At 32.4% G+C, this 12,833-nt stretch overlaps 1 protein-coding gene across 1 annotated transcript; it reads left to right on the top strand.

The window, feature by feature from the left end:
* Positions 1 to 1,568: 1,568 nt before the first annotated feature.
* LOC132720569 (uncharacterized) lies at positions 1,569 to 2,426 on the top strand. Its single transcript, XM_060704728.1, has one exon. It carries the CDS (start codon positions 1,569 to 1,571, stop codon positions 2,424 to 2,426), a length of 858 nt encoding a protein of 285 aa, XP_060560711.1.
* Positions 2,427 to 12,833: the final 10,407 nt, after the last annotated feature.

The following is a 12,833-nucleotide window of genomic DNA, read 5'->3' as shown; positions in this document are numbered from 1 at the left end:
AACCAAAAAGGGAAATATTTCAAAGAGATGTCAGTTTGTGGAGTAAGTATATATGTCGATGCAAGTGCGGAAGGGTATGGTGGATTCATACAAAATGAGCAATTTACTGAGAAAAAAGACAAAGAGCTTGATGAAATCTATTCTCAAGGTGAGATATCTATGTTTCCTATATTGAGTGTACATTCCGAATGTATATCGGATATATGTACAGATAAAGTTGGGTTCCCGGAAGTGAACCTAGTCCGAATACAAGTCGGAATTGAACATTAATGACAGTGGGCTCCAAGAAGTGAGCATCGACTCCGATTTTCTATCGGAAGTGTACACCTGTTAAAGCAAACTCCCGGAAGTGAGTATTAATTTCGAAGATATATTGCACACAGATAGTAGTCAAGTGCTCCCGGAAGTGAGCTTTGATACCGATTGTATATCGGAATGTCATAAAAGTAAAGACAAGCTCTCGGAAATGAGCTTAGTTTCAAAATGTCTCCCGGAAGTGAGTCATGGCTGGTTAAACGAATGTAGAAATAATTCTAAAGGGCCCCCAGAAGAGGGCAAGGTTTTCACAGGCGTTCCTGGTGTTGACAGGAATGATATGGTTAGCACTCTGGTTCAGAATGTACGTTATATGCCTAAAAGAAATGGTAAACTGAGTAAAGCTTACAAATCCTTTACGCCAAATAGGCCAGGGAAGGGAGGAGTAATTGCGGAAACGGAATTTCAGGTAATTGGTAAGTGGGACGATTTCGAAAGAGTTCGTAGTTCCACGTGGAGAGAAACTGAAGCTGTAAGTAGAGTGATTAAGAGCAATGCACATGTATTAAAGAATAAGCAAGTTCAAGTATTGTCTGATAATAAAAATGTTAAATCCATTTTATTAAACGGAAGTAAAATTCCAAGTATTCAAAAAACGGCATTAGATTTAGACATTTTTTGTGAAAATGAAAGTATTGTTTTATGTCCGGAATGGATTCCTCGGGAACATAATGAGCTTGCAGATTATCTGAGTCGCTGTAAAGATTGCGATGATTGGGAAATACACGACAGTGTGTTTTCACGTATTGACCGTTTATGGGGACCGCATACAATTGATCGCTTTGCCTCTCACTTAAATAATAAGTGTTTAAGATTTAATTCCCGTTGGTGGGTACCAGGCACAGACGGTATAGATTCGTTGTGCAAGAGCTGGGAAAAAGAAAATAATTGGCTTGTTCCGCCACCAAGATTAGTAGTGCACTGCATAAATAAGATAAATAGAGAGCACATAAAATGTACATTAGTTCTGCCAAAATGGAAAAGTGTTCCTTTTTGGCCGATGTTGATCAATGAAAACGGAAATTTCAAATTTTTTGTTAAACAGGTATTAAATTTGTACAGAACAAATGTTGTTGTCGGGAATGGTTATAATGGCACATTTGATAATGAACCATTAAAATTTGATATGATAGCTTTAAGAATAATTAGTTAGGTGATGTAAGATTATTATATATGGTAATATTTTATCAGGTGTTGGCTTAAAATCTACGTTGAAACGTAAAATGTAGGATGCTGGAGTTTATAGCAGCGAAATGGACACTATTGCTAGCAATATGGCAGGCTATTTACTGCAGTCACGTGCTGATAGTACTACAACTAAATATAAACAATGTTTTACTTTACTATTTGAGGAATATTGTAAAGTGAATTCGCTTACAGCACTTCCCGCACAATCAATCATTGTTGCCATGTATTTGGTAAATTTATTGGATCAAGGGAAATCGTATCACGTTATTTCATCTGCATTTTATGCAATTAAATGGGTGCATAGATTAAATGATCAACCAGATTCTACGGACAGTAACATTGTACAAAATTTGTTAGAAACAGCGAAAAGAATTCGTTCTACACCAACTTCTAAGAAAGATGTTGTTGATACAGAAATGTTAAAAACTTTATGTGCTTTGTACGAGAATTCCACAGATGTTTTAGAATTAAGAGATTTATCAATGATTTTAATTGGTTATGCTGGATTTCTTAGGTTTAATGAATTGAGTAATTTATTGTGTAAGGATGTTGAATTCAAAATAGATCATATTGTTTTAAAGATTCAAAAAAGTAAGACCGATATTTATAGATCGGGTAAAGAAGTTTTAATAGCTAAAGGTTGTTCGGTTGCATGCCCGTATTCAATGTTACAAAGGTATATGACAGCCGCTCATTTTTCTGTTATTTCAGATAGTTATCTTTTTAAGCCTGCGTTTAGATCAAAGGGTAAATCATCACTTATTAAACTCAACAAAAAATTAAGTTATACAAGGGCTAAAGAATGCATTGTGAAAAAGCTTAGTTGTTGCTCCGTCTCTTTATTAGGAACACATTCGTTAAGAGCAAGTGGTGCTACCATGGCCACAAACGCTTCCGGCGTTTCCGATAGAATGATGTCTTAAACGTCATGGCCGTTGGAAAACAGACGTAGCAAAAGACGGGTATATTGAAGATTCTGTTGAGAAGAGATTATATACGTTACTAAATCATTAAAGATGTAATTAATTATTGAAATTGAATTTGAATGCAATCGGCACTACTTTGTATGTCTATAAAATAACCTCGCTACAATGCACAACATTGTTGTTTGTTTATTGTAAGTTAGAGTAAGACTCACTGGTTCTCCGCGTTACATCGTATAGAGGAGAACCATTGTCTAACTGTAACGGATTGTACATAAACCGGTTTTGAAGGCTTGAATGTATTCAAGCATACATGTGTATTTCATACACGGGTATAAATATCCGCGGCAGAGTATGAAAATCAGTTCTAGCGATATTTCTTTTACGAGATCACCAGCATTCAAATTCAATATTTATAATGTTATAAGATTATGTTAAAGCCATAGTTAAGCAAACTGTTATAAGGGGAAAAATTACAATGTTAGTGAAAAAATTTATTGAATGTATTGGTTTATTTCAAGTTTGTATATGTGGAACTGAACATGTTTTTGATTAAGGAAAATATATTGATATGTATATATTCAATATGTACGTAAGCATGTCTGAGCACGGTCCGTTGTTCAATACTCCGAGGAATAGTCTGAGGAGGATCACTTTTGTGTTTCCTCCGTGCATGCCCACGGATTCTACGGTACCTCTTACATTTAAAAAAGATAAAAATGGGTTTTACGCAGGCGGCCAGTATTCCTGTGACGAATATACGATCGAACCTGTTAAGTTTTGACACACATGAATGTATGAACACATCTGCGGATGTTTTTAAATTCAAAATTTTACTATTTCACGTTTAAATGTTGAATTCTGCTTAAGCCGGTGCTAGGGGGCGTGGACGGTAATTTGCACTTTCCAGTACCGTCCATGAACAGGCTCAATCAAACCGAGCCTGCAACATTTTCAATTTTGCCGTGCTGGGCTTTCTTTAGGGATTCTATATTTATCTATTGTTTAATTTACATTTTATCATGAAATGTCTTGGACATAGTACAACAGTTTTGATCGTGATATGCTTTATACATATGTATGTCTCATTGTGATATTTCCTCCTGTTATAACGATCTCGTAATAAAATAACCTCGCTACAATGCACAACATTGTTGTTTGTTTATTGTAAGTTAGAGTAAGACGATAAAAATATACCCGTAGTTCACCCTATTGCGCTATAACGGTCAGTGTAACTTGTTTATCGAAACTTGATAAGTTTAATCACATCTTACTCCGTATCTCTCACGGAATTTACCGAACATTTATCGAATATTAATATATTCTGTGCTCAGTATGGAATTGACAGGTTAATAAAATCAAACAATAAGTTTAGACTAGATTTCATAAAAAAATTAACGTCGTTTTGCGATCTTTGATCTCATATTTTTGTTCTCATATTTCCGATATGGCAATTATTTATAAATAGCCAAATACTAAAATAAATGATATTTCCATCAATTTTACTACATGATATATAATATGTAAGAATCACAGTTTTATTTCATTCTAACTTTATATGAATAATTTTATTGAACAAAAGGCAAATGCCTGTGAGTACATATATACAAACATATAATACAGGGTTTTTTTTTACAAAATAATCAGTGGCGGTCCAATTCTATATAATCAGCATAAATGTATGAAATTGTAAAAAATATTAATCATCACTGCATGCAATCATTATCATTTTGCAAACTATAAGAGCAACAGTATCATAAATGCTTTTATGTAAATCTTCTCAAATTATCAAACAGTTATACACCTATTATAGTCATCTTCAATAAGATTTTGAAAAAAACAGTATAATATATATGCTTTTATGTAAATCTTCTCAAATTTTCAAACAGTTAAACACCTATTTTAAACATCGTCAATAAGATTTTGAAAATAAACAATGAGTATTAAACATGAGTATTAAACCTCGCACGAACGCACACACACTCACACGCACACACGCACGCGCACACACACATGCACACGTATACAAAAATATTATTTAATATATCAAAATAGAGTCTTCCACAAGAGAAAAATGTAAAAATATATTTTGTGGAGAAAAGTGACGCACATTTAATATAAAACTATGATACGGCGTTCCATGCCTTTAAATAAGTATATGGCAAGATTGATATTTATTTGTTTTTGGTCGCTGGAAAGAAGTTCAACAAACTTTGGAATATTCGGTCTTTTTCGAAAATATTGTTTTATATATCTAATTCTTAAATCTTTATATAATTCGCATTCTAAAAGAAAATGAAATTCGTCTTCTAGTGTGTTACATAAGATACATTTGCGTTCATTTCTTGGAATCGGATGCGGTTTATGCCATTTGCCGGTTTCTATATACAGTCTGTGTGAGGATAAACGAAATCTTGTTAAAGCAGCTCGGTATTTACTAATATTGATTTGTTCTATGTATTTCGAAAAACCGAAAGTAGCGAAAAGTTTATATGTGTCGGCCCTGGGTGACGCTTCAACTTCAGACATCCAGGTTTGAATAAAATTATCTTCAAGTCTTCGCTTGACTTCTGCTATAAAAATGTTTTCATTTCCTATTTCTTGAAATATCCATGCATAATTTAAGCCTAAATTTTCAAGAATTGTTCTTACAGATGTTGCCCAATTAGTAATTTCATTGTTTCGTTCAATATCTTCAAGCATCAAATTGTATGTTTGTTTAATCAGTTTCACGTTATCGCATTTAATTATCTTTAACCAGAATTTTAAAACTTGTATTATTCTTTGTTGTTTTAAAGGCATTCTACCTAAATCGCCGTATACAAAATTAGTCTGGGTTTGTAATTTTACCCCTAAAATGTTTTTCAAAAAATGTGTATGAGTAGTGGTAGTATGATAGCGAAAGGTTTTTAGTTTTTTTTGGATCTGGATCAGGGATTAGTGACGTAATTAATCCACTTGAAATTAGGATAATCCTTTTCAAGTGTTTATCATGTCTACTTGAGACGTATTATTTTTCTGTAAGTGGTTATCAAGTGCTCTTGAGATGCCAATTTCCTTTTAAGTTCTTTTCAATTAAAATCAAAATGGCGGTAAGCCTTTAAGGTTCTTTTCAAATTAAATTAAAGATGGCGGTAAGCCTTTCGGGTTATTTTTAAATAAGATTAAAAATGGCGGCGCCTTATTGTTAGGGAATGCTTATAAAGTTCGATACACACAATACATGACATGAATAACGATAATAAAAATAATAATAATAATAAGACATAGTAATTGCTGCAAGGCCGTTCCTCAGCAGCCGGTCTAAAAATTCATGTATTCAACAATAATGATGAGTCAGCTTTACTCTTTTGATTCTGAAAAGAGTTTTTTTAACGTTAATTCTAACTGGATTGTACGAAAACGAGCATGTTATAGCCTTGATGAATCTTTTTAAATTGAATTAAAGATGGCGGTTAGCCATTCGAGTTATTTTTAAATAAGATAAAAAATTGCGTCTTATTGGAGGGAGGTTCCATTTGGGTTTATTAAGTATGTATTGAAATATATCTTTACTCAAAATAGGCGGCAGAATGTCTGTCATTTTAATAATAACAACGGTTATTATTATTATTATTATTATTATTATTATTATGAGATAAAGTAATTGCTGGAGGCCAGTGCTCGGGTAGCGGCTCAATGCTAGTCATTTTTTATTAACGTGTTACTCATTAGCTGAGACAAAATAGCAATTAAAAATGACCAAGATTTCACTGAACACGACTTGTTCAGGCATTTTGCCAGAGTGTCGTGTCGACGCTTTAAACAATGACGAGAGAGCAGTAAAACAGGATTGCCAGTCGATAGAGATCTCTTTTTTCATTTCATCGAATTATTTCTTAAAATAGTATACTACCGCCGCAATTTGATGTAAGAATACAATGCCGTGGCAGTAACTGGAAGAAACATCGTATTATTTCCCCTCACTAATTCTGTATTGTTAATGTGGCAGCTATTCTTACTGTTGATTCAAGCGTACCAAGAGAGTAAAAATATTGTGTTGTTACATAGGTAACAGTCTATTTTATCAGTAAAAATCTGAAATTTTAAAAGCCTATAGAAAACAGTGTCCCAATGAAGTACAAGTTCGGGTAATAAAATAAATACAACACGCAGGTTTGTGAGTAACAACAGAAATATCATCGCTTGGAAAACAATGTTAGCTAATTCTTTCGGATAAACAGTATTTTCTTCGGGATGAAATATTTTACTGTTACTCCACAAACTGTGTTTTATTTTATGATCTTGTACAGTCATGGGAATAGTCACGGCAAGGTCTTGTATGAATACAGGGAAAACAAAAATTGATATGTTTGAATAAAAAAGGGCATTTTTTTATAAAATTTATAAACTGCCAGAAAAGCATAAGCATAAAGTGGTTAAACCTTTTTATATAATGTTGTGACTTTAAGAAACGAGGTCAGGCAATCGGCATTTCATTTTTTAAAAATGGCGCATATATACTGATATAATTTGATATGAATAACCTTTAATACTAGTAGCTATACTCAAACATACTGTGGGTTTGTATGTACATAATAATCAACAAATAAATAATATACATTTTACGTTTGTTTCTGACTTTCAACACGATATGTATACATGTACTAGTACATTTGTAATACAATAAAATGATTCAACATTTCCGAGCAGTTACTTCTTACAAAATTCATGTAAGGTAGGCGAAAACGAAATAATAATGTCCCCTATCGAAGTATGCCAGAAAAGATCATGCATAGCTATTATTTTTGATATTTGCGCTATGAATTATCTTTTAGGTGTTGAAAATTGAGTACCGCACGCCGGTGTCAGGGGGCGTGCCAAACGGTTGAACTTTTATATTATTCAACATGTACAGACTCAAACAGTAATGCAATTGTCATGTTAATTATGTTGTGATTAATTCTTCCGAGGGATCACCCATTCTAATTACAATGTAAGCATTCAGTTCATCATTTATTGCATACAATTCAATATAGAAAGGATACAATTCTATAGAGAAAAAGATCTAAACATTATGCAACATACAAAATAATTCGCAACCAATTTTGTGAGTTATTTTTTATTAGTGAATAGCAGAAAATATGTCGTAAAATAGAATGCAAACAGTGTTCCGTGAGAATTAGTTATTTGATCCTAATCGTCTGTTAGTTGAAATTTAAGTTTAAAGAAATTACAGACATGTGTTTGCAATGCTATTAAAGGCTGGTCGCACAAGACATGAGTCTCGACAAAACGAAAATGGTGACACTAGACATCGAAATATGTTTTAAAGCTGCATGCCTCCAGATGAGCCAAAATATTTCAAGAAAATCGTACTAGATAAAAAAGTACTGGGATTTTAAGAAAAGTAAAAAGATTCAAGATGAAAGTAATAATAATGTTCAAATGTTATGTGTCATTTATGACATATTTTACAGTATTTTTCACTATTTTTTCTACTGCGTTACTAACGCAGTAAGGACAATTTTTTCATATTCTGACTTCTTTTATGGTATTTATTATGGTATGTAAGTGCCGTGTGCAGTTTGAAAGCTATATTCTTTTTATTTTGAAATAATTTACTTTCTAATACATTTTCAAAATTTTCATGAAAATAAGCATTGATCTGGAGGCGTGCTGCTTTAAGACCAGTTCGAATCCAGATTTTATATTTATTATACATGCATGTGAGTGGTTCAGTTTAAAATGAGTTTGTAAGTGCGCATTAGAAGTATCTAAAATATCATGAAAGTGTTTAATTCAAACCTGTGCGAACTGTATTATAATACTCGGTCAATGTTTAGCGGATATTTGGCTATTTTTTAAAGATGTTTATATACAATGTTACAATTAAGTATATGCTGTTCATAAATCAGAAAACATGGCCAGCTACTTTGCATAATGGAAACAGTGTTTTATAGTCATGCTGTAATTGTTGATGTACAACTTTCAAGTATGTCAAAAAATTAATGGCATAAAATGACTACACTTTGTCTGATTAGATAACATTAGTTCTCTATATTAGTTCTACATAGTTTGCTTTACCGTTAACAGATCGAATTTTAGTGTGTTTTCTCATATTTACGTCTTTTGATAGTTGCAAAGTTTTAATCTTTGCAATAAATACGATTGTTACAATAATAATGTTTTATCTGTGTGCAAAACAATCACTGTATCCGTCCCTTTATATACATTCTGTGTAAACAATGTTATGATGTATGCTTAATCTTTCCATACTTAAAATCATACCCAGTAATGGTTTAAACTGCTAATTCTTATAAATTACCAGCCGGCCTGTTCACATATGTACTCTAAAATGATATAGCATTATTACATGGCCTCGGTGATGCAATAATTCATGTCTATGCGATGACTTGTAGCAGCTGACATGGATGTATTTTTTCTACTTATGAAACTTTATATGAATATAGATTATTTTTTATGTACGTTTCTGTTTTCATATGAATATCATTATATTCAACTGATGATTACATTTTAATTGATGTTTCTTCAAAGTTCATTGTTGTACTACGCAAATGTTCAACAGAATCACTTTCATTGAATCAGTGCGAAGTTTTCTGTGAAATCTAATGTATCTTTCATATCTAGCATCATTTGTTGTGAAAAGGTACTTTGCAGGAAAAACACCTACTATACATAACTTAAAAAAGTCCATATACGAGGTCTCCCGTCTGTATCTCATTATGTCAGTATGCCACTGTGAACGCGTCCCAATCTTCAACAATAAGCTAAGTTCAACTCCGTATTAGACTGTTTTGAACTACAAACAATATGTTAATGTCGTTTTGTATTGTAATTGTATCGTATTTATTGTGTTACCGTCTACTGCCATTGTCTATGTAACAATTAACAATGTACCACCACTCTCTTTTACCTGTACCTGTTTGTATCAGTAAGCCACTATAAAGGCGTGTGACTGGTTGTCGTTAAAATCATCAACGATATCGCAGTAACCTTAACATTTTAAGCTCCGCTATGCATAATACAGACTTAACTACAATCAGTAGGTGAATGTCGTATTGTATTGCTTGTAATGGTATTGTATTGTGATATCGTTAACTTTCATTGTCTATTTAACAAAGTACCTCTTACCTCTTTTATCTGTATCACTTTGTGTCAGTATGCCACTGTAACGATTAGCGCAGTAAGCTTTAAACAACTTTAAGCTACACTGTTTATTTAACTGATTAAACTACAAGCAGTATGTTAATGTCGTATTGTATTGTATTGTACTGTAATTGTATTATAATTGTATTGTTTTGTGATATCGTTTACTGTCATTGTCCATCTAACAATGTACCTTCTTTCTCATCTGAACGGATGTCTCTGATTGTTTAAATAATATATCATCAAAATCACCAAAGATAGCGCACTTAGCTTACAATTTTAAGCTCCACTTTGTATCTGACTTATTAAACTACAATCAGTATTTCAATATCGTCTTGTATTGTAATTGTGTTATATTGCATTGTGTAAACGTTTACTGCCATTGTCTGTCTGTATCTCTTGCTGTCAGTAAGCCACTGTCAACTGGTGTGTTTGATTGTTTAAGCTACAATTCAACACGATTATCAATGATAGCGCAGTAATCTTATTTATTTTATTACAATCAGTATGTGAATGTCGTATTGTTTTGTAATTGTGAATGTCGTATCGTTTTGTAATTGTATTTTATTGTATTACTGCCATTGTCTATTTAACAATGTACATCCTCTCTTGTTCATATGAACAATATCAATATTGAAATACAGTGCGGTAAATGGAGATATAGGCCTCTCAGCTAAGATACAACAAATGATAGAAAGTAATTCTAAAAATAATATAATTAGAAAGAATCATGAATAAAATAATATTTTGAATGAACAAAATTTTTTTACTTTTTCCTACTGACTGTAGGACAAAAGCTCTGAAAATTGTTTCTTTGAACAGCTTTCAGCGTTATTCATCCTTGCCGATGAATTGCTGTCGATGTTATCATTAAAAAGAGGCGAACAGCTGATGACGTTACTAAAATTTTGATGACACATATATAGCCAAAAAATGATTATGTATAAGAGATAAGACTGTAACCCGTTTTTGCACACACCTATATACCCCAAAGATATTCTATTAAGAGTGCAACCCGTTTTTGTACATACACACATACGTTAAATGGGTTCAATTTCAGAGTGCAACCCGTTATTGTACACACCTACATGGCCAAAATAGACTCTACGTAAGAGTGTAACCCGTTTTTGCACACCTAAATACATTGAATCGATTCAATTTAAGAGTGCAACCCGTTTTTGTACACACCTATATAGCCCAAAAAGATTGCATATCAGACATAGGACTGTAACCCGTTTTTGCACACACCTATTTACCCGAAAGAGATTCAATTAAGAGTGTAACCCGTTTTTGCACAAACATGCAAACGTTAAATGGATTCAATTTCAGGGTGCAACCCGTTTTTGTACACATCTACATGGCCAGATAAGGGTCTACGTAAGAGTGTAACCCGTTTTTGCACATACATGTATACCTTGAATGGCTTCATTTTTAAGAGTGCAACCCTTTTTTGTACGCATCTATATAGCCGGATTAGATTCTTTATAAGAGTGTTACCCGTTTTTGCAAACAACTATATACCCTAAAAACAAATAATTTAACAGTGTAACCCGTTTTTGTACACATCTATATTCACTTGACATATGCACTTTAAGAATGCAACCCGTTTTTGCACACGTACAGACACCTTATATAGATGAAATTTAAGAGTGCAACCCGTTCTTGTACCCACCTATATAGCCAGAAAATGATTATGTATAAGAGATAAGACTGTAACCCGTTTTTGCACACACCTATATACCCCAAAGATATTCTATTAAGAGTGCAACCCGTTTTTGTACATACACACATACGTTAAATGGGTTCAATTTCAGAGTGCAACCCGTTATTGTACACACCTACATGGCCAAAATAGGGTCTACGTAAGAGTGTAACCCGTTTTTGCACACATAAATACATTGAATCGATTCAATTTAAGAGTGCAACCCGTTTTGTACACATCTATATATACAAAATTACACATTTATATACATGTACAATTTCAGAGTACATGTTTTTGCATATACTTAAAACCGATTAAAAATTTTGAGAGTTATTGTACAAATTCCTATTTGTACTGAACGATGACATTGTATTCTTACATGTTGCTTGTCAGTACGGTTTCAATGAAATATCTGACAACGTTATGATTCAAACATTTATTTTCTGTTTGAAATTGAACTCAATTATCCTGACAGGAACATAATCTTGAACATAAAAGAGTTATCATACACCTGTGACAATAACACATAGAAACACATTGTAGGTCCATTTAATAGAAATGACTCAAACAATTAAAATTATTAGGTTTAGTTATCATTTACATAAGAAAATACATGTAAGCAATTGTAATATACATAGAAATTATAGAAATGTTTCAAATTTAGAAACTAAGAATTCTAATAATATTTTAAAACATTTCATATTAAAAAAGACATGTACCTGGTATATATATTTGATATGAGTGACTCACATTTTCAAATAAGAAACTTTAGATACATTTACATACAAACATGTATTTTAAAACATAACTCATTAAAGGGATATGCTACACAAGAAAATGAATAACAAAAACAAAAAAAAACAAAAAAAAAAAACAACATTTAATTGATATTATTTACTCAAAAGACATTAAATAAATGAAATATTAAAACTTCCCAAAATGTTTGTCTATATAAATAATATATAATGAGGTTTTAAACGTATATATTACAAGTTATTTTGGTTTAGGAGTGATATATGTGAATATATTACCTGCCAAGATTTTATATTACCAAAGCCATTAGGCAAGGTTTTTTATCTTTGCAGGTAATATATCCACATATATCACTCCAAAACCAAACTAATAATTTTATTACCCTCCCCCTGCCGAGTTCAGACGATTTTAAAATAAATCATTGCTACTTCAAATGAAACGTCGAAATAAGATTCCCTTTAGGGTACCCCTTCACCACAATGTGACGTCACATAAATACATGACTAACTATCTTTCGAAACAAGAGAAAAAGAGTAGTCTGTTGAACGCATTTTTTTTTGGAATTAATATCAAGCTTTCACAAGGTCATATTTGTTTTCAATAGTGATGAGTATAGGATAGATCATGAGTACCAGTTGGATGTGAGATTTATCAACGAGCGAAGCGAGTTGATAAATCTCACATCCAACTGGTACGAGCGATCTATCTGACTTAGACCACAGGTAGTTTTCTCTGTTTAAGGTGAAGATTAAACATGCGTAAACGTTTTTTTTCTCCGACAGTTACATAGGGATATCCAAATA

The sequence above is a fragment of the Ruditapes philippinarum genome, unplaced genomic scaffold, assembly GCF_026571515.1.
Source record: "Ruditapes philippinarum isolate M1 unplaced genomic scaffold, ASM2657151v2 ctg7727_1_1_1_1, whole genome shotgun sequence".
In the NCBI taxonomy this organism is placed as follows: domain Eukaryota; kingdom Metazoa; phylum Mollusca; class Bivalvia; order Venerida; family Veneridae; genus Ruditapes; species Ruditapes philippinarum.
The sequence above is the reverse complement of the archived record's forward strand: the minus strand, read 5'-3'. Positions and strand labels throughout refer to the sequence as shown.

Excerpts from the sequence above, each read along its gene's own strand:
- LOC132720569 (XM_060704728.1), top strand. The coding sequence starts at position 1,569 with ATGGACACTATTGCTAGCAATATGGCAGGCTATTTACTGCAGTCACGT.